We start from the raw sequence: 21,975 nt of genomic DNA, 5'->3' as shown, positions 1-21,975 counted from the left end.
CATCCTTTGCCATAACCCTCACCTGAAGAGAGCAGCCTAGCAGCACCTCTTCTGCCATAATTCTCACCTGAAGAGAGCAGCCTAGCAGCACCTCCTCTGCCATAACTCTCACCTGAAGAGAGCAGCCTAGCAGCACATCCTCTGCCATAACTCTCACCTGAAGAGAGCAGCCTAGCAGCACATCCTCTGCCATAACTGTCACCTGAAGAGAGCAGCCTAGCAGCACATCCTCTGCCATAACTCTCACCTGAAGAGAGCAGCCTAGCAGCACATCCTCTGCCATAACTCTCACCTGAAGAGAGCAGCCTAGCAGCACATCCTCTGCCATAACTCTCACCTGAAGAGAGCAGCCTAGCAGCACATCCTCTGCCATAACTCTCACCTGAAGAGAGCAGCCTAGCAGCACATCCTCTGCCATAACTCTCACCTGAAGAGAGCAGCCTAGCAGCACATCCTCTGCCATAACTCTCACCTGAAGAGAGCAGCCTAGCAGCACATCCTCTGCCATAACTCCCACCTGAAGAGAGCAGCCTAGCAGCACATCCTCGGCCATAACCCTGACCTGAAGAGAGCAGCCTAGCAGCACATCCTCTGCCATAACTCTCACCTGAAGAGAGCAGCCTAGCAGCACATCCTCTGCCATAACTCTCACCTGAAGAGAGCAGCCTAGCAGCACATCCTCTGCCATAACTCTCACCTGAAGAGAGCAGCCTAGCTGCACATCCTCTGCCATAGCTCTCACCTGAAGAGAGCAGCCTAGCAGCACATCCTCTGCCATAACTCTCACCTGAAGAGAGCAGCCTAGCAGCACATCCTCTGCCATAACCCTCACCTGAAGAGAGCAGCCTAGCAGCACATCCTCCTCCATAACTCTCACCTGAAGAGAGCAGCCTAGCAGCACATCCTCCTCCATAACTCTCACCTGAAGAGAGCAGCCTAGCAGCACATCCTCTGCCATAACTCTCACCTGAAGAGAGCAGCCTAGCAGCACATCCTCTGCCATAACTCTCACCTGAAGAGAGCAGCCTAGCAGCACATCCTCTGCCATAACTCTCACCTGAAGAGAGCAGCCTAGCAGCACATCCTCTGCCATAACTCTCACCTGAAGAGAGCAGCCTAGCAGCACATCCTCTGCCATAACTCTCACCTGAAGAGAGCAGCCTAGCAGCACATCCTCTGCCATAACTGTCACCTGAAGAGAGCAGCCTAGCAGCACATCCTCTGCCATAACCCTCACCTGAAGAGAGCAGCCTAGCAGCACATCCTGCCATAACTCTCACCTGAAGAGAGCAGCCTAGCAGCACATCCTCTGCCATAACTCTCACCTGAAGAGAGCAGCCTAGCAGCACATCCTCTGCCATAACCCTCACCTGAAGAGAGCAGCCTAGCAGCACATCCTCTGCCATAACTCTCACCTGAAGAGAGCAGCCTAGCAGCACCTCCTCTGCCATAACTCTCACCTGAAGAGAGCTGCCTAGCAGCACCTCCTCTGCCATAACTGTCACCTGAAGAGAGCAGCCTAGCAGCACATCCTCTGTCATAACTCTCACCTGAAGAGAGCAGCCTAGCAGCACATCCTCTGCCATAACCCTGACCTGAAGAGAGCAGCCTAGCAGCACATCCTCTGCCATAACTGTCACCTGAAGAGAGCAGCCTAGCAGCACATCCTCTGCCATAACCCTCACCTGAAGAGAGCAGCCTAGCAGCACATTCTCTGCCATAACTCTCACCTGAAGAGAGCAGCCTAGCAGCACATTCTCTGCCATAACTCTCACCTGAAGAGAGCAGCCTAGCAGCACATCCTCTGCCATAACTCTCACCTGAAGAGAGCAGCCTAGCAGCACATCCTCTGCCATAACTCTCACCTGAAGAGAGCAGCCTAGCAGCACATCCTCTGCCATAACCCTCACCTGAAGAGAGCAGCCTAGCAGCACATCCTCTGCCATAACTCTCACCTGAAGAGAGCAGCCTAGCAGCACCTCCTCTGCCATAACTCTGACCTGAAGAAAGCAGCCTAGCAGCACATCCTCTGCCATAACTCTCACCTGAAGAGAGCAGCCTAGCAGCACATCCTCTGCCATAACTCTGACCTGAAGAAAGCAGCCTAGCAGCACATCCTCTGCCATAACTCTGACCTGAAGAAAGCAGCCTAGCAGCACATCCTCTGCCATAACTCTGACCTGAAGAGAGCAGCCTAGCAGCACATCCTCTGCCATAACTCTGACCTGAAGAGAGCAGCCTAGCAGCACATCCTCTGCCATAACTCTGACCTGAAGAGAGCAGCCTAGCAGCACATCCTCTGCCATAACTGTCACCTGAAGAGAGCAGCCTAGCAGCACATCCTCTGCCATAACTGTCACCTGAAGAGAGCAGCCTAGCAGCACATCCTCTGCCATAACTGTCACCTGAAGAGAGCAGCCTAGCAGCACATCCTCTGCCATAACCCTGACCTGAAGAGAGCAGCTTAGCAGCACATAGTCTGCCATAACTCTCACCTGAAGAGAGCAGCCTAGCAGCACATCCTCTGCCATAACTCTCACCTGAAGAGAGCAGCCTAGCAGCACATCCTCTGCCATAACTCTGACCTGAAGAGAGCAGCCTAGCAGCACACCCTCTGCCATAACTCTCACCTGAAGAGAGCAGCCTAGCAGCACATCCTCTGCCATAACTCTCACCTGAAGAGAGCAGCCTAGCAGCACATCCTCTGCCATAACCCTGACCTGAAGAGAGCAGCCTAGCAGCACATCCTCTGCCATAACTGTCACCTGAAGAGAGCAGCCTAGCAGCACATCCTCTGCCATAACCCTCACCTGAAGAGAGCAGCCTAGCAGCACATTCTCTGCCATAACTCTCACCTGAAGAGAGCAGCCTAGCAGCACATTCTCTGCCATAACTCTCACCTGAAGAGAGCAGCCTAGCAGCACATCCTCTGCCATAACCCTCACCTGAAGAGAGCAGCCTAGCAGCACATCCTCTGCCATAACTCTCACCTGAAGAGAGCAGCCTAGCAGCACATCCTCTGCCATAACTCTCACCTGAAGAGAGCAGCCTAGCAGCACATCCTCTGCCATAACCCTCACCTGAAGAGAGCAGCCTAGCAGCACATCCTCTGCCATAACTCTCACCTGAAGAGAGCAGCCTAGCAGCACCTCCTCTGCCATAACTCTGACCTGAAGAAAGCAGCCTAGCAGCACATCCTCTGCCATAACTCTCACCTGAAGAGAGCAGCCTAGCAGCACATCCTCTGCCATAACTCTGACCTGAAGAAAGCAGCCTAGCAGCACATCCTCTGCCATAACTCTGACCTGAAGAAAGCAGCCTAGCAGCACATCCTCTGCCATAACTCTGACCTGAAGAGAGCAGCCTAGCAGCACATCCTCTGCCATAACTCTGACCTGAAGAGAGCAGCCTAGCAGCACATCCTCTGCCATAACTGTCACCTGAAGAGAGCAGCCTAGCAGCACATCCTCTGCCATAACTGTCACCTGAAGAGAGCAGCCTAGCAGCACATCCTCTGCCATAACTGTCACCTGAAGAGAGCAGCCTAGCAGCACATCCTCTGCCATAACCCTGACCTGAAGAGAGCAGCCTAGCAGCACATCCTCTGCCATAACTCTCACCTGAAGAGAGCAGCTTAGCAGCACATAGTCTGCCATAACTCTCACCTGAAGAGAGCAGCCTAGCAGCACATCCTCTGCCATAACTCTCACCTGAAGAGAGCAGCCTAGCAGCACATCCTCTGCCATAACTCTGACCTGAAGAGAGCAGCCTAGCAGCACACCCTCTGCCATAACTCTCACCTGAAGAGAGCAGCCTAGCAGCACATCCTCTGCCATAACTCTCACCTGAAGAGAGCAGCCTAGCAGCACATCCTCTGCCATAACTCTCGCCTGAAGAGAGCAGCCTAGCAGCACATCCTCTGCCATAACTCTCACCTGAAGAGAGCAGCCTAGCAGCACATCCTCTGCCATAACTCTCACCTGAAGAGAGCAGCCTAGCAGCACATCCTCTGCCATAACTCTCACCTGAAGAGAGCAGCCTAGCAGCACATCCTCTGCCATAACCCTCACCTGAAGAGAGCAGCCTAGCAGCACATCCTCTGCCATAACCCTGACCTGAAGAGAGCAGCCTAGCAGCACATCCTCTGCCATAACTCTCACCTGAAGAGAGCAGCTTAGCAGCACATAGTCTGCCATAACTCTCACCTGAAGAGAGCAGCCTAGCAGCACATCCTCTGCCATAACTCTCACCTGAAGAGAGCAGCCTAGCAGCACATCCTCTGCCATAACTCTCACCTGAAGAGAGCAGCCTAGCTGCACATCCTCTGCCATAACTCTCACCTGAAGAGAGCAGCCTAGCAGCACATCCTCTGCCATAACTCTCACCTGAAGAGAGCAGCCTAGCAGCACATCCTCGGCCATAACTCTCACCTGAAGAGAGCAGCCTAGCAGCACATCCTCCTCCATAACTCTCACCTGAAGAGAGCAGCCTAGCAGCACATCCTCCTCCATAACTCTCACCTGAAGAGAGCAGCCTAGCAGCACATCCTCTGCCATAACTCTCACCTGAAGAGAGCAGCCTAGCAGCACATCCTCTGCCATAACTCTCACCTGAAGAGAGCAGCCTAGCAGCACATCCTCTGCCATAACTCTCACCTGAAGAGAGCAGCCTAGCAGCACATCCTCTGCCATAACTCTCACCTGAAGAGAGCAGCCTAGCAGCACATCCTCTGCCATAACTCTCACCTGAAGAGAGCAGCCTAGCAGCACATCCTCTGCCATAACTGTCACCTGAAGAGAGCAGCCTAGCAGCACATCCTCTGCCATAACCCTCACCTGAAGAGAGCAGCCTAGCAGCACATCCTGCCATAACTCTCACCTGAAGAGAGCAGCCTAGCAGCACATCCTCTGCCATAACTCTCACCTGAAGAGAGCAGCCTAGCAGCACATCCTCTGCCATAACCCTGACCTGAAGAGAGCAGCCTAGCAGCACATCCTCTGCCATAACTGTCACCTGAAGAGAGCAGCCTAGCAGCACATCCTCTGCCATAACCCTCACCTGAAGAGAGCAGCCTAGCAGCACATTCTCTGCCATAACTCTCACCTGAAGAGAGCAGCCTAGCAGCACATTCTCTGCCATAACTCTCACCTGAAGAGAGCAGCCTAGCAGCACATCCTCTGCCATAACCCTCACCTGAAGAGAGCAGCCTAGCAGCACATCCTCTGCCATAACTCTCACCTGAAGAGAGCAGCCTAGCAGCACATCCTCTGCCATAACTCTCACCTGAAGAGAGCAGCCTAGCAGCACATCCTCTGCCATAACCCTCACCTGAAGAGAGCAGCCTAGCAGCACATCCTCTGCCATAACTCTCACCTGAAGAGAGCAGCCTAGCAGCACATCCTCTGCCATAACCCTCACCTGAAGAGAGCAGCCTAGCAGCACATCCTCTGCCATAACTCTCACCTGAAGAGAGCAGCCTAGCAGCACCTCCTCTGCCATAACTCTGACCTGAAGAAAGCAGCCTAGCAGCACATCCTCTGCCATAACTCTCACCTGAAGAGAGCAGCCTAGCAGCACATCCTCTGCCATAACTCTGACCTGAAGAAAGCAGCCTAGCAGCACATCCTCTGCCATAACTCTGACCTGAAGAAAGCAGCCTAGCAGCACATCCTCTGCCATAACTCTGACCTGAAGAGAGCAGCCTAGCAGCACATCCTCTGCCATAACTCTGACCTGAAGAGAGCAGCCTAGCAGCACATCCTCTGCCATAACTCTGACCTGAAGAGAGCAGCCTAGCAGCACATCCTCTGCCATAACTCTGACCTGAAGAGAGCAGCCTAGCAGCACATCCTCTGCCATAACTGTCACCTGAAGAGAGCAGCCTAGCAGCACATCCTCTGCCATAACTGTCACCTGAAGAGAGCAGCCTAGCAGCACATCCTCTGCCATAACTGTCACCTGAAGAGAGCAGCCTAGCAGCACATCCTCTGCCATAACCCTGACCTGAAGAGAGCAGCCTAGCAGCACATCCTCTGCCATAACTCTCACCTGAAGAGAGCAGCTTAGCAGCACATAGTCTGCCATAACTCTCACCTGAAGAGAGCAGCCTAGCAGCACATCCTCTGCCATAACTCTCACCTGAAGAGAGCAGCCTAGCAGCACATCCTCTGCCATAACTCTGACCTGAAGAGAGCAGCCTAGCAGCACCTCCTCTGCCATAACTCTCACCTGAAGAGAGCAGCCTAGCAGCACATCCTCTGCCATAACTCTCACCTGAAGAGAGCAGCCTAGCAGCACACCCTCTGCCATAACTCTCACCTGAAGAGAGCAGCCTAGCAGCACATCCTCTGCCATAACTCTCACCTGAAGAGAGCAGCCTAGCAGCACATCCTCTCCCATAACTCTCACCTGAAGAGAGCAGCCTAGCAGCACATCCTCTGCCATAACTCTCGCCTGAAGAGAGCAGCCTAGCAGCACATCCTCTGCCATAACTCTCACCTGAAGAGAGCAGCCTAGCAGCACATCCTCTGCCATAACTCTCACCTGAAGAGAGCAGCCTAGCAGCACATCCTCTGCCATAACTCTCACCTGAAGAGAGCAGCCTAGCAGCACATCCTCTGCCATAACCCTCACCTGAAGAGAGCAGCCTAGCAGCACATCCTCTGCCATAACCCTGACCTGAAGAGAGCAGCCTAGCAGCACATCCTCTGCCATAACTCTCACCTGAAGAGAGCAGCTTAGCAGCACATAGTCTGCCATAACTCTCACCTGAAGAGAGCAGCCTAGCAGCACATCCTCTGCCATAACTCTCACCTGAAGAGAGCAGCCTAGCAGCACATCCTCTGCCATAACTCTCACCTGAAGAGAGCAGCCTAGCTGCACATCCTCTGCCATAACTCTCACCTGAAGAGAGCAGCCTAGCAGCACATCCTCTGCCATAACTCTCACCTGAAGAGAGCAGCCTAGCAGCACATCCTCGGCCATAACTCTCACCTGAAGAGAGCAGCCTAGCAGCACATTCTCTGCCATAACCCTCACCTGAAGAGAGCAGCCTAGCAGCACATCCTCTGCCATAACTCTCACCTGAAGAGAGCAGCCTAGCAGCACATCCTCTGCCATAACTCTCACCTGAAGAGAGCAGCCTAGCAGCACATCCTCTGCCATAACCCTCACCTGAAGAGAGCAGCCTAGCAGCACATCCTCTGCCATAACTCTCACCTGAAGAGAGCAGCCTAGCAGCACCTCCTCTGCCATAACTCTCACCTGAAGAGAGCAGCCTAGCAGCACATCCTCTGCCATAACCCTGACCTGAAGAGAGCAGCCTAGCAGCACATCCTCTGCCATAACCCTGACCTGAAGAGAGCAGCCTAGCAGCACATCCTCTGCCATAACTCTCACCTGAAGAGAGCAGCCTAGCAGCACATCCTCTGCCATAACTCTCACCTGAAGAGAGCAGCCTAGCAGCACATCCTCTGCCATAACCCTCACCTGAAGAGAGCAGCCTAGCAGCACATCCTCTGCCATAACTCTCACCTGAAGAGAGCAGCCTAGCAGCACATCCTCTGCCATAACTCTCACCTGAAGAGAGCAGCCTAGCAGCACATCCTCTGCCATAACCCTCACCTGAAGAGAGCAGCCTAGCAGCACATCCTCTGCCATAACTGTCACCTGAAGAGAGCAGCCTAGCAGCACATCCTCTGCCATAACGCTCACCTGAAGAGAGCAGCCTAGCAGCACATCCTCTGCCATAACTCTCACCTGAAGAGAGCAGCCTAGCAGCACATCCTCTGCCATAACTCTCACCTGAAGAGAGCAGCCTAGCAGTACCTCCTCTGCCATAACTCTCACCTGAAGAGAGCAGCCTAGCAGCACCTCCTCTGCCATAACTCTTACCTGAAGAGAGCAGCCTAGCAGCACATCCTCGGCCATAACTCTCACCTGAAGAGAGCAGCCTAGCAGCACATTCTCTGCCATAACCCTCACCTGAAGAGAGCAGCCTAGCAGCACATCCTCTGCCATAACTCTCACCTGAAGAGAGCAGCCTAGCAGCACATCCTCTGCCATAACCCTCACCTGAAGAGAGCAGCCTAGCAGCACATCCTCTGCCATAACTCTCACCTGAAGAGAGCAGCCTAGCAGCACCTCCTCTGCCATAACTCTCACCTGAAGAGAGCAGCCTAGCAGCACATCCTCTGCCATAACCCTCACCTGAAGAGAGCAGCCTAGCAGCACATCCTCTGCCATAACCCTGACCTGAAGAGAGCAGCCTAGCAGCACATCCTCTGCCATAACTGTCACCTGAAGAGAGCAGCCTAGCAGCACATCCTCTGCCATAACCCTCACCTGAAGAGAGCAGCCTAGCAGCACATCCTCTGCCATAACCCTCACCTGAAGAGAGCAGCCTAGCAGCACATCCTCTGCCATAACCCTCACCTGAAGAGAGCAGCCTAGCAGCACATTCTCTGCCATAACCCTCACCTGAAGAGAGCAGCCTAGCAGCACATCCTCTGCCATAACCGTCACCTGAAGAGAGCAGCCTAGCAGCACATCCTCTGCCATAACCCTCACCTGAAGAAAGCAGCCTAGCAGCACATCCTCTGCCATAACTGTCACCTGAAGAGAGCAGCCTAGCAGCACATCCTCTGCCATAACTCTCACCTGAAGAGAGCAGCCTAGCAGCACATCCTCTGCCATAACTCTCACCTGAAGAGAGCAGCCTAGCAGCACATCCTCTGCCATAACTCTCACCTGAAGAGAGTAGCCTAGCAGTACCTCCTCTGCCATAACTCTCACCTGAAGAGAGCAGCCTAGCAGCACCTCCTCTGCCATAACTCTCACCTGAAGAGAGCAGCCTAGCAGCACATCCTCTGCCATAACTCTCACCTGAAGAGAGCAGCCTAGCAGCACATCCTCTGCCATAACTCTCACCTGAAGAGAGCAGCCTAGCAGCACATCCTCTGCCATAACTCTCACCTGAAGAGAGCAGCCTAGCAGCACATCCTCTTCCATAACTCTGACCTGAAGAGAGTAGCCTAGCAGCACATCCTCGGCCATAACTCTCACCTGAAGAGAGCAGCCTAGCAGCACATCCTCTGCCATAACTCTCACCTGAAGAGAGCAGCCTAGCAGCACATCCTCTGCCATAACTCTCACCTGAAGAAAGCAGCCTAGCAGCACATCCTCTGCCATAACTGTCACCTGAAGAGAGCAGCCTAGCAGCACATCCTCTGCCATAACTCTCACCTGAAGAGAGCAGCCTAGCAGCACATCCTCCTCCATAACTCTCACCTGAAGAGAGCTGCCTAGCAGCACCTCCTCTGCCATAACTGTCACCTGAAGAGAGCAGCCTAGCAGCACATCCTCTGTCATAACTCTCACCTGAAGAGAGCAGCCTAGCAGCACATCCTCTGTCATAACTCTCACCTGAAGAGAGCAGCCTAGCAGCACATCCTCTGCCATAACCCTGACCTGAAGAGAGCAGCCTAGCAGCACATCCTCGGCCATAACTGTCACCTGAAGAGAGCAGCCTAGCAGCACATCCTCTGCCATAACCCTCACCTGAAGAGAGCAGCCTAGCAGCACATCCTGCCATAACTCTCACCTGAAGAGAGCAGCCTAGCAGCACATCCTCTGCCATAACTCTCACCTGAAGAGAGCAGCCTAGCAGCACATCCTCTGCCATAACTCTCACCTGAAGAGAGCAGCCTAGCAGCACCTCCTCTGCCATAACTCTCACCTGAAGAGAGCTGCCTAGCAGCACCTCCTCTGCCATAACTGTCACCTGAAGAGAGCAGCCTAGCAGCACATCCTCTGTCATAACTCTCACCTGAAGAGAGCAGCCTAGCAGCACATCCTCTGCCATAACCCTGACCTGAAGAGAGCAGCCTAGCAGCACATCCTCGGCCATAACTGTCACCTGAAGAGAGCAGCCTAGCAGCACATCCTCTGCCATAACCCTCACCTGAAGAGAGCAGCCTAGCAGCACATCCTCTGCCATAACTCTCACCTGAAGAGAGCAGCCTAGCAGCACATCCTCTGCCATAACTCTCACCTGAAGAGAGCAGCCTAGCAGCACATCCTCTGCCATAACTGTCACCTGAAAGAGAATCTGTATTGTTAAAATCGCACAAAAGTAAACATACCAGTGCGTTAGGGGACATCTCCTATTACCCTCTGTCACAATTTCGCCGCTCCTTGCCGCATTAAAAGTGGTTAAAAACTGTTTTAAAAAGTTTGTTTATAAACAAACAAAATGGCCACCAAAACAGGAAGTAGGTTGATGTACAGTATGTCCACACATAGAAAATACATCCATACACAAGCAGGCTGTATACAGCCTTTTTAATCTCAAGAGATCATTTGTGTGTTTCTTTCCCCCTGCAGCTATCTTCCACTGAAGTGTCAGGCTTTTTCTTCCTGCAGAGTGCAGACAGCTCTTCCTGTATGTAATTCCTCAGTATGTGAAAGCCCAGCCAGCTCAGAGTAGGATTTATCCAGCTTGTAAAAGATAATAGAGCAGAGAGAACCTGCCATAATCTAAATAACACACAGGCAGTGTGCAGAGAGGGGCCTGGAGGGGGGAGATGCATCACAGAACCACAACACTGAAGAACTTGGCAGCCTTCCAGACAAAGGCTGACAAGTCTGACAAGAGAGAGATAAGTTGATTTATTACAGAGATGGTGATAGTAGAACGTGCTGCAGTAAGCCAGAACACATTAGAATAGCTTTTGGAACTTGTAGGATGATAAAAAACAGGATGCAATTTTTGTTACGGAGTCTCTTGAAGAGAGCAGCCTAGCAGCACATCCTATGCCATAACTCTCACCTGAAGAGAGCAGCCTAGCAGCACATCCTCCTCCATAACTCTCACCTGAAGAGAGCTGCCTAGCAGCACATCCTCTGCCATAACTCTCACCTGAAGAGAGCAGCCTAGCTGCACATCCTCTGCCATAACTGTCACCTGAAGAGAGCAGCCTAGCAGCACATCCTCTGCCATAACTCTCACCTGAAGAGAGCAGCCTAGCAGCACATCCTCTGCCATAACCCTCACCTGAAGAGAGCAGCCTAGCAGCACCTCCTCTGCCATAACTGTCACCTGAAGAGAGCAGCCTAGCAGCACATCCTCTGTCATAACCCTGACCTGAAGAGAGCAGCCTAGCAGCACATCCTCTGCCATAACCCTCACCTGAAGAGAGCAGCCTAGCAGCACATCCTGCCATAACTCTCACCTGAAGAGAGCAGCCTAGCAGCACATCCTCTGCCATAACTCTCACCTGAAGAGAGCAGCCTAGCAGCACATCCTTTGCCATAACCCTCACCTGAAGAGAGCAGCCTAGCAGCACCTCTTCTGCCATAACTCTCACCTGAAGAGAGCAGCCTAGCAGCACCTCCTCTGCCATAACTCTCACCTGAAGAGAGCAGCCTAGCAGCACATCCTCTGCCATAACTCTCACCTGAAGAGAGCAGCCTAGCAGCACATCCTCTGCCATAACTGTCACCTGAAGAGAGCAGCCTAGCAGCACATCCTCTGCCATAACTCTCACCTGAAGAGAGCAGCCTAGCAGCACATCCTCTGCCATAACTCTCACCTGAAGAGAGCAGCCTAGCAGCACATCCTCTGCCATAACTCTCACCTGAAGAGAGCAGCCTAGCAGCACATCCTCTGCCATAACTCTCACCTGAAGAGAGCAGCCTAGCAGCACATCCTCTGCCATAACTCTCACCTGAAGAGAGCAGCCTAGCAGCACATCCTCTGCCATAACTGTCACCTGAAGAGAGCAGCCTAGCAGCACATCCTCTGCCATAACTGTCACCTGAAGAGAGCAGCCTAGCAGCACATCCTCTGCCATAACTGTCACCTGAAGAGAGCAGCCTAGCAGCACATCCTCTGCCATAACTGTCACCTGAAGAGAGCAGCCTAGCAGCACATCCTCTGCCATAACTCTCACCTGAAGAGAGCAGCCTAGCAGCACATCCTCTGCCATAACTGTCACCTGAAGAGAGCAGCCTAGCAGCACATCCTCTGCCATAACTCTCACCTGAAGAGAGCAGCCTAGCAGCACATCCTCTGCCATAACCCTCACCTGAAGAGAGCAGCCTAGCAGCACATCCTCTGCCATAACCCTCACCTGAAGAGAGCAGCCTAGCAGCACATCCTCTGCCATAACCCTCACCTGAAGAGAGCAGCCTAGCAGCACATCCTCTGCCATAACCCTCACCTGAAGAGAGCAGCCTAGCAGCACATCCTCTGCCATAACTCTCACCTGAAGGGAGCAGCCTAGCAGCACATCCTCTGCCATAACTGTCACCTGAAGGGAGCAGCCTAGCAGCACATCCTCTGCCATAACCCTCACCTGAAGAGAGCAGCCTAGCAGCACATCCTCTGCCATAACCCTCACCTGAAGAGAGCAGCCTAGTGGCGCTTCATCACAGCTCATCCTTTGCCACAGAATATCTCAGGGACAAAATTTCTATGCTGTTCCGATTATCTGCAAAGATAAACCGCAATTACTATACGTACACTAGAGGAATAAACAATTCTCCATTGCCCTGCACCCCTCATCATGCATGATTTCAGAAGCAAAAGACCACATTCATCACATTCATTCAGACCAAACTGTAAACTAGTAAGTTCATTCATCATTTTAATTTATTGGCAAAATAAAATCTGATGTTTGCAGAGATCTGTACATGAGCTTTCAGAGAGGAACAAATGATGAGGAAGACAGAGGGACAGGGGAGGACAGAGGGACAGGGGAGGACAGAGGGACAGGGGAGGACAGAGGGACAGGGGAGGACAGAGGGACAGGGGAGGACAGAGGGACAGGGGAGGACAGAGGGACAGGGGAGGGCAGAGGGACAGGGGAGGGCAGAGGGACAGGGGAGGGCAGAGGGACAGGGGAGGGCAGAGGGACAGGGGAGGGCAGAGAGACAGGGGAGGTCAGAGAGACAGGGGAGGACAGAGAGACAGGGGAGGACAGAGAGACAGGGGAGGACAGAGAGACAGGGGAGGACAGAGAGACAGGGGAGGACAGAGAGACAGGGGAGGACAGAGAGACAGGGGAGGACAGAGAGACAGGGAAGGACAGAGGGACAGGGGAGGGCAGAGGAGGAAAGAGGGACAGAGAGACAGGGGAGGACAGAGAAGGAAAGAGGGACAGGGGAGGACAGAGGGACAGGGGAGGACAGAGGGACAGGGGAGGACAGAGGGACAGGGGAGGACAGAGGGACAGGGGAGGACAGAGGGACAGGGGAGGACAGAGAGACAGGGGAGGACAGAGAGACAGGGGAGGACAGAGAGACAGGGGAGGACAGAGAGACAGGGGAGGACAGGACAGAGGAACAGGGGAGGACAGAGAGACAGGGGAGGACAGGACAGAGAGACAGGGGAGGACAGAGAGACAGGGGAGGACAGAGAGACAGGGGAGGACAGAGAGACAGGGGAGGACAGAGAGACAGGGGAGGACAGAGAGACAGGGGAGGACAGAGGGACAGGGGAGGACAGAGGGACAGGGGAGGACAGAGGGACAGAGGAACAGGGGAGGACAGAGAGACAGGGGAGGACAGAGAGACAGGGGAGGACAGAGAGACAGGGGAGGACAGAGAGACAGGGGAGGACAGAGGGACAGGGGAGGACAGAGGGACAGGGGAGGACAGAGGGACAGGGGAGGACAGAGGGACAGGGGAGGACAGAGAGACAGGGGAGGACAGAGAGACAGGGGAGGACAGACGGGCGGAGGAGGAAAGGGGAGGACAGAGGAGGATAGAGGGACAGGGGAGGACAGAGGGACAGGGGAGGACAGAGAGAAAGGGGAGGACAGAGGGACAGGGGAGGACAGAGGGACAGGGGAGGACAGAGGGACAGGGGAGGACAGAGAGACAGGGGAGGACAGAGAGACAGGGGAGGACAGAGGGGCGGAGGAGGAAAGGGGAGGACAGAGGAGGATAGAGGGACAGAGGAGGACAGAGGAGGAAAGAGGGAAAGGGGAGGACAGAGGGACAGGGGAGGACAGAGGGACAGAGGAGGACAGGGGAGGAAAGAGGGACAGGGGAGGACAGAGGAGGATAGAGGGACAGGGGAGGACAGAGGAGGATAGAGGGACAGGGGAGGACAGAGGAGGATAGAGGGACAGAGGAGGATAGGGGGACAGAGGAGGACAGGGGAGGAAAGAGGGACAGAGGAGGACAGAGGGACAGAGAGACAGGGGAGGACAGAGAGATAGGGGAGGACAGAGAGACAGGGGAGGACAGAGGAGGATAGAGGGACAGACAGGGGAGGACAGAGGGGCGGAGGAGGAAAGGGGAGGACAGAGGAGGATAGAGGGACAGAGGAGGATAGAGGAGGACAGGGGAGGACAGAGGAGGATAGAGGGACAGGGGAGGACAGAGGGACAGGGGAGGACAGAGGGACAGAGGAGGACAGGGGAGGAAAGAGGGACAGAGGAGGACAGAGGAACAGGGGAGGACAGAGGGACAGGGGAGGACAGAGAGACAGGGGAGGACAGAGAGACAGGGAAGGACAGAGGGACAGGGGAGGACAGAGGGACAGAGGAGGACAGGGGAGGAAAGAGGGACAGAGGAGGACAGAGGAACAGGGGAGGACAGGGGAGGAAAGAGGGACAGAGGACGACAGAGGAACAGGGGAGGACAGAGGAGGATAGAGGGACAGAGGAGGATAGAGGGACAGAGGAGGATAGAGGGACAGAGGAGGACAGAGAGACAGAGGAGGACAGAGAGACAGGGGAGGAAAGGGGTGCGGAGGAGGGAAGAGGTCATCACCTTGTCTCCCATTACAATAACATATATAATATCATACTAATAACTGCAACATGAAGTCGAGAAAAGTCACCTGGCTTCCGCTTCCGGTCTCTGTGTTTCCGGAAGTTTCTCCTCTTCGGTTTCTTGCCATACTTCCTAGTTCCTATGTAGTGTAGGATATGTAGTATTTTACTTCCAGCAGCATCAGTGAATAGGAACTGTGGCCGCACTGTTTCCTACTGCGCATGCGCGGCAGCACAAATCCACAGGCAGCGTAATCAGACACAACACCTATATCGCTTCAGGAAACTCTGGCTGAGTCTCGCGGGAGGGGCGTGGTTAGCGCTGGGTTCTGCGCTGTGATTGGTCAGTCACTTCCTGTCCGCTGAGCAGGACGCTGATTGGCTGAGTCTCGCGGGAGAGGCGTGGTTAGCGCTGGGTTCTGCGCTGTGATTGGTCAGTCACTTCCTGTCCGCTGAGCAGGACGCTGATTGGCTGTGTGACGCGGGAGGGGCGTGGTTAGCGCTGGGCTCTGCGCTGTGATTGGTCAGTCACTTCCTGTCCGCTGGGCTGATTGGCCGGCGGGCGGGTAGAGCTGCTGCGCCGCCATCTTGCTGTCAGTGTATGCGGAACCAGCGGCCCGAGCGGACATGGCGGCCAGACTCCCGGCCTGTGTGGTGGATTGCGGCACCGGGTGAGCGAGCGGCGGGCCTGTGCCGGAGGGGAGGGGCTACCTGATAGAGGGCAGGGCTTGTGAAAGCTTATAACTGAGGCCTGCGGGAGGCGAGGCTAGGAGTGACTGGAGGGCGGGGCTGAGAATGACTGGAGGCTCCAGAAGGCGGGGCTGAGAATGACTGGATGCTGTGGGGGGCGGGGCTGGGAGTGACTGGAGGCTCTGGGAGGGCGGGGCTGAGAGTGACTGGAGGCTGCGGGACGGCGGGGCTGTGAGTGACTGGAGGCTGCAGGAGGCGGGGCTGTGAGTGACTGGAGGCTGCAGGAGGCGGGGCTGTGAGTGACTGGAGGCTGTGGGAGGGCGGGGCTGGGAATGACTGGAGGCTCCAAAAGGTGGGGCTGAGAATGACTGGATGCTGTGGGGGCGGGGCTGGGAGTGACTGGAGGCTCTGGGAGGGCGGGGCTGGGAATGACTGGAGGCTGCGGGAGTGACTGGAGGCTGTGGGAGGGCGGAGCTGTGAGTGACTGGAGGCTGTGGGAGGGCGGGGCTGTGAGTGACTGGAGGCTGCAGGAGGCGGGGCTGTGAGTGACTGGAGGCTGTGGGAGGGCGGGGCTGTGAGTGACTGGAGGCTGTGGGAGGGCGGGGCTGAGAGTGACTGGAGGCTGTGGGAGGGCGGGGCTGGGAGTGACTGGAGGTTGTGGGAGGGCGGGGCTGGGAATGACTGGAGGTTGTGGAAGGGCGGGGCTGGGAATGACTGGAGGTTGTGGGAGGGCGGGGCTGGGAGTGACTGGAGGCTGTGGGAGGGCGGGCCGGGAGTGACTGGCAGCTGCGGGAGGGCGGGCCGGGAGTGATTGGAGGCTGTGGGAGGGCGGGGCCGGTAGTGACTGGAGGCTGCGGGAGGGCGGGGCCGGGAGTGACTGGAGGCTGCGGGAGGGCGGGGCCGGGAGTGACTGGAGGCTGCGGGAGGGCAGCCCGGGAGTGACTGGAGGCTGCGGGGGGCGGGGCCGGGAGTGACTGGAGGCTGCAGGGCTGGGAATGACTGGAGGCTGTGGGAGGGCGGGGCTGGGAATGACTGGAGGCTGTGGGAGGGCGGGCTGGGAGTGACTGGAGGCTGCGGGAGGGTGGGGCCGGGAGTGACTGGAGGCTGTGGGGGGCGGGGCTGTGACTGGAGGGCGGGGCTGGGAGTGACTGGAGGCTGTGGGAGGGCGGGGCTGGGAGTGACTGGAGGCTGTGGGAGGGCGGGGCTGGGAATGACTGGAGGCTGTGGGAGGGCGGGGCTGGGAATGACTGGAGGTTGTGGGAGGGCGGGGCTGGGAGTGACTGGAGGCTGTGGGAGGGCGGGGCCGGGAGTGACTGGCAGCTGCGGGAGGGCGGGCCGGGAGTGATTGGAGGCTGTGGGAGGGCGGGGCCGGGAGTGACTGGAGGCTGTGGGAGGGCGGGGCCGGGAGTGACTGGAGGCTGCGGGAGGGCGGGGCCGGGAGTGACTGGAGGTTGCGCGAGGGCGGGGCCGGGAGTGACTGGCGGCTGCGCGAGGGCGGGGCCGGGAGTGACTGGCGGCTGCGCGAGGGCGGGGCCGGGAGTGACTGGCGGCTGCGCGAGGGCGGGGCCGGGAGTGACTGGCGGCTGCGCGAGGGCGGGGCCGGGAGTGACTGGCGGCTGCGCGAGGGCGGGGCCGGGAGTGACTGGCGGCTGCGCGAGGGCGGGGCCGGGGAGTGACTGGCGGCTGCGCGAGGGCGGGGCCGGGGGGTGACTGGCGGCTGCGCGAGGGCGGGGCCGGGGGGTGACTGGCGGCTGCGGGAGGGCGGGGCCGGGAGTGACTGGAGGCTGCGGGAGGGCGGGGCCGGGAGTGACTGGAGGCTGCGGGAGGGCAGGGCCGGGAGTAACGGGAGGCGGGTCTGGAAGTGTCTGGAGGCTGCAGGAGGGCGGGGCTGGGAATGACTGGAGGCTGCGGGAGGGCGGGGCTGGGAGTGACTGGAGGCTGCGGGAGGGCGGGGCCGGGAGTAACGGGAGGCGGGTCTGGAAGTGACTGGAGGCTGCGGTTGGCGGTGCTGGGAATGACTGGAGGCTGCGGTTGGCGGTGCTGGGAATGACTGGAGGCTGCGGTTGGCGGTGCTGGGAATGACTGGAGGCTGTGGGAGGGCGGGGCTGGGAGTGACTGGAGGCTGCGGGAGGGCGGGGCCGGGAGTAACGGGAGGCGGGGCTGGAAGTGACTGGAGGCTGCGGTTGGTGGTGCTGGGAGTGACTGGAGGCTGCGGGAGGGCGGGGCTGGGAGTGACTGGAGGCTGCGGGAGGGCGGGGCTGGGAGTGACTGGAGGCTGTGGGAGGGCGGGGCTGGGAGTGACTGGAGGCTGTGGAAGGCGGGGCCGGGAGTGATTGGAGGCTGCGGAAGGCGGGGCCGGGAGTGATTGGAGGCTGCTGAAGGCGGGGCCGGGAGTGATTGGAGGCTGCGGAAGGTGGGGCCGGGAGTGACTGGAGGCTGCCGGAGGGCGGGGCCGGGAGTGACTGGAGGCTGCGGGAGGCGGTTCCGGGAGTTTCTGGAGGCGGTGCTGAGAATGACTGGAGGCTGCGGGAGGGCGGGGCCGGGAGTAACGGGAGGCGGGTCTGGAAGTGACTGGAGGCTGCGGGAGGGCGGGGCTGGGAATGACTGGAGGCTGCGGGAGGGCGGGGCTGGGAATGACTGGAGGCTGTGGGAGGGTGGGGCTGGGAATGACTGGAGGCTGTGGGAGGGCGGGGCTGGGAGTGACTGGAGGCTGCGGGAGGGCGGGGCCGGGAGTAACGGAGGGCGGGTCTGGAAGTGACTGGATTCTGCGGGAGGGCGGGGCTGGGAATGACTGGATTCTGCGGGAGGACGGGGCTGGGAGTGACTGGAGGCTGCGGAAGGCGGGGCTGGGAGTGACTGGAGGCTGCGGAAGGGTGGGGCTGGGGGGTGACTGGAGGCTGCGGTTGGCGGGGCTGGGAATGACTGGAACCTGTGGGAGGACGGGGCTGGGAGTGACTGGAGGCTGCGGAAGGCGGGGCTGGGAGTGACTGGAGGCTGCGGAAGGCGGGGCCGGGAGTGATTGGAGGCTGCGGAAGGCGGGGCCGGGAGTGATTGGAGGCTGCGGAAGGCGGGCCGGGAGTGACTTGAGGCTGCTGGAGGGCGGGGCCGGGAGTGACTGGAGGCTGCGGGAGGGCGGGGCCGGGAGTGACTGGAGGCTGCGGGAGGGCGGGGCCGGGAGTGACTGGAGGCTGCGAGAGGGCGGGGCCGGGAGTGACTGGAGGCTGCGAGAGGGCGGGGCCGGGAGTGACTGGAGGCTGCGGGAGGGCGGGGCCGGGAGTTTCTGGAGGCTGTGCTGAGAATGACTGGAGGCTGCCGGAGGGCGGGGCCGGGAGTAACGGGAGGCGGGTCTGGTGGTGACTGGAGGCTGCGGTTGGCGGTGCTGGGAATGACTGGAGGCTGTGGGAGGGCGGGGTCGGGAGTGACTGGAGGCTGCGGGAGGGCGGGGCTGGGAATGACTGGAGGCTGCGGAAGGTGGGGCCCGGAGTGACTGGAGGCTGCGGGAGGCGGGGCCGGGAGTGACTGGAGGCTGCGGAAGGTGGTGCCGGGAGTGACTGGAGGCTGCGGGAGGGCAGGGCTGGGAATGACTGGAGGCTGCTGGAGGGCGGGGCTGAGAATGACTGGAGACTGCGGAAGGCGGGGCTTCTAGTGACTGGAGGCTGTGGGAGTGCGCGGCTGGGAGTGACTGGAGGCTGCGGCTGGGAATGACTGGAGGGCGGGGCTGGGAATGACTGGAGGCTGCGGGAGGCGGGGCTGGGAATGACTGGAGGCTGCGGGAGGCAGGGCTGGGAATGACTGGAGGCTGCGGATGTTGGGGCTGGGAATGATTGGAGGGTGGGGCTGAGAATGACTGGAGGCTGCGGAAGGCGGGGCTTGGAGTGACTGGAGGCTGTGGGAGTGCGCGGCTGGGAATGGCTGGAGGCTGCGGAAGGCGTGGCTGGGAATGACTGGAGGCTGCGGAAGGCGTGGCTGGGAATGACTGGAGGCTGCGGAAGGCGTGGCTGGGAATGACTGGAGGCTGTGGGAGTGCGCGGCTGGGAATGGCTGGAGGCTGCGGAAGGCGTGGCTGGGAGTGACTGGAGGCTGTGGGAGTGCGCGGCTGGGAATGGCTGGAGGCTGCGGAAGGCGTGGCTGGGAATGGCTGGAGGCTGCGGAAGGCGTGGCTGGGAATGGCTGGAGGCTGCGGAAGGCGTGGCTGGGAATGGCTGGAGGCTGCGGAAGGCGTGGCTGGGAATGACTGGAGGCTGCGGAAGGCGTGGCTGGGAATGACTGGAGGCTGCGGAAGGCAGGGCTGGGAATGACTGGAGGCTGCTGAAGGCGGGGCTTGGAGTAACTGGAGGCTGCGGGAAGGTGTGGCTGAGAATGACTGGAGGCTGCGGAAGGCGGGGCTGGGAATGCCTGGATGCTGTGGGAGGGCGGGGCTGTGAATCACTGGAGGCTGCAGGAGGCGGGGCTGGGAATGTCTGGATGCTGTGGGAGGGCGGAGCTGGGAATGACTGGAGGCGGGGCTGGGAATGTCTGGATGCTGCGGGAGGGCGGGGCTGGGAATGACTGGAGGCTGCAGGAGGCGGGGTTGGGAGAAGGGAAGTTGGGAATGTCTGAGGCAGATCGTGGCGTTTTGTGTAATTGGTCATGGAAGGCTCTGACCATCCCATCTATGTGTCTGTACACCCCGCCCTCCGGCTTCCTCAGCTCAGCATTCGTGGCCTGATTGGTGGCTGGGAACAGGTCGTGCAGGTGCACGTTTCTGAAGTGCTGAATCTGTTTTTGGGAACCTGCCTGCCCCTGCACTGCTGGTGGGGGGGAGGAGCATCTCCTGCACCCCAAGGTGACGTGTGTATTTAACCCTGCAAGCGCCCTCCCCCATCCGTCCTCATCAGACGGAGCTGTGATCTCCAGTGCTCTCTGATCTGGTCACTTGTGTTACATGTGCTGTGATCTCCAGTGCTCTCAGATCTGGTCACTGGTGTTTCTGTTACATGTGCTGTGATCTCCAGTGCTCTCAGATCTGGTCACTGGTGTTACATGTGCTGTGATCTCCAGTGCTCTCAGATCTGGTCACTTGTGTTACTGTTACATGTGCTGTGATCTCCAGTGCTCTCAGATCTGGTCACTTGTGTTACATGTGCTGTGGTCTCCAGTGCTCTCAGATCTGGTCACTTGTGTTACATGTGCTGTGGTCTCCAGTGCTCTCAGATCTGGTCACTTGTGTTACTGTTACATGTGCTGTGATCTCCAGTGCTCTCAGATCTGGTCACTTGTGTTACATGTGCTGTGATCTCCAGTGCTCTCAGATCTGGTCACTGGTGTTACTGTTACATGTGCTGTGATCTCCAGTGCTCTCAGATCTGGTCACTTGTGTTACATGTGCTGTGATCTCCAGTGCTCTCAGATCTGGTCAGTTGTGTTACATGTGCTGTGATCTCCAGTGCTCTCAGATCTGGTCACTGGTGTTACATGTGCTGTGATCTCCAGTGCTCTCAGATCTGGTCACTTGTGTTACATGTGCTGTGATCTCCAGTGCTCTCAGATCTGGTCACTTGTGTTACATGTGTTGTGGTCTCCAGTGCTCTCAGATCTGGTCACTTGTGTTACTGTTACATGTGCTGTGATCTCCAGTGCTCTCAGATCTGGTCACTGGTGTTACATGTGCTGTGATCTCCAGTGCTCTCAGATCTGGTCACTTGTGTTACATGTGCTGTGATCTCCAGTGCTCTCAGATCTGGTCACTGGTGTTACATGTGCTGTGATCTCCAGTGCTCTCTGATCTGGTCACTTGTGTTACATGTGCTGTGATCTCCAGTGCTCTCAGATCTGGTCACTTGTGTTACATGTGCTGTGATCTCCAGTGCTCTCAGATCTGGTCACTTGTTACATGTGCTGTGATCTCCAGTGCTCTCAGATCTGGTCACTTGTGTTACTGTTACATGTGCTGTGATCTCCAGTGCTCTCAGATCTGGTCACTTGTGTTACATGTGCTGTGATCTCCAGTGATCTCTGATCTGGTCACTTGTGTTACATGTGCTGTGATCTCCAGTGCTCTCAGATCTGGTCACTTGTGTTACATGTGCTGTGGTCTCCAGTGCTCTCAGATCTGGTCACTTGTGTTACTGTTACATGTGCTGTGATCTCCAGTGCTCTCAGATCTGGTCACTTGTTACATGTGCTGTGATCTCCAGTGCTCTCAGATCTGGTCACTTGTGTTACTGTTAAATGTGCTGTGATCTCCAGTGCTCTCAGATCTGGTCACTTGTGTTACATGGGCTGTGATCTCCAGTGCTCTCAGATCTGGGCACTTGTGTTACATGTGCTGTGATCTCCAGTGCGCTCAGATCTGGTCACTTGTGTTACTGTTACATGTGCTGTGATCTCCAGTGCTCTCAGATCTGGTCACTTGTGTTACTGTTACATGTGCTGTGATCTCCAGTGCTCTCTGATCTGGTCACTTGTGTTACATGTGCTGTGATCTCCAGTGCTCTCAGATCTGGTCACTTGTGTTACATGT

At 57.3% G+C, this 21,975-nt stretch overlaps 2 protein-coding genes across 5 annotated transcripts in view; one reads left to right on the top strand and one right to left on the bottom strand.

Annotated features, from left to right (window-relative positions):
- The window catches only part of SLC35F5 (solute carrier family 35 member F5), a 203,058-nt gene extending 188,001 nt beyond the window's left edge, over positions 1-15,057 (bottom strand). For 2 of the 4 annotated variants that reach the window (XM_068246336.1, XM_068246339.1), the window contains exons 1-2: positions 14,852-15,057; positions 12,402-12,491 (exon numbers count right to left, since the gene is read on the bottom strand). The gene's annotated coding sequence lies outside the window, so the exon portion shown is untranslated. Of the gene's footprint in view, positions 1-12,401; positions 12,492-14,781; positions 14,832-14,851 lie in introns of those variants that run through there. The other 2 variants (XM_068246337.1, XM_068246338.1) reach the window with 2 other exon arrangements.
- A 289-nt stretch (positions 15,058-15,346) lies between these two features.
- ACTR3 (actin related protein 3) overlaps positions 15,347-21,975 on the top strand; it is a 65,811-nt gene continuing 59,182 nt past the window's right edge. The window contains exon 1 of the mRNA XM_068246335.1: positions 15,347-15,454. Coding sequence (XP_068102436.1) covers positions 15,411-15,454 — 44 coding nt within the window. The 5' untranslated portion in view covers positions 15,347-15,410. The remainder of the gene's footprint in view (positions 15,455-21,975) is intronic.

The sequence above is a fragment of the Hyperolius riggenbachi genome, chromosome 7, assembly GCF_040937935.1.
Source record: "Hyperolius riggenbachi isolate aHypRig1 chromosome 7, aHypRig1.pri, whole genome shotgun sequence".
NCBI classification, from domain to species: domain Eukaryota; kingdom Metazoa; phylum Chordata; class Amphibia; order Anura; family Hyperoliidae; genus Hyperolius; species Hyperolius riggenbachi.
Note: the sequence above shows the minus strand (reverse complement) of the source record. Positions and strands in the feature narration are given on the sequence as shown.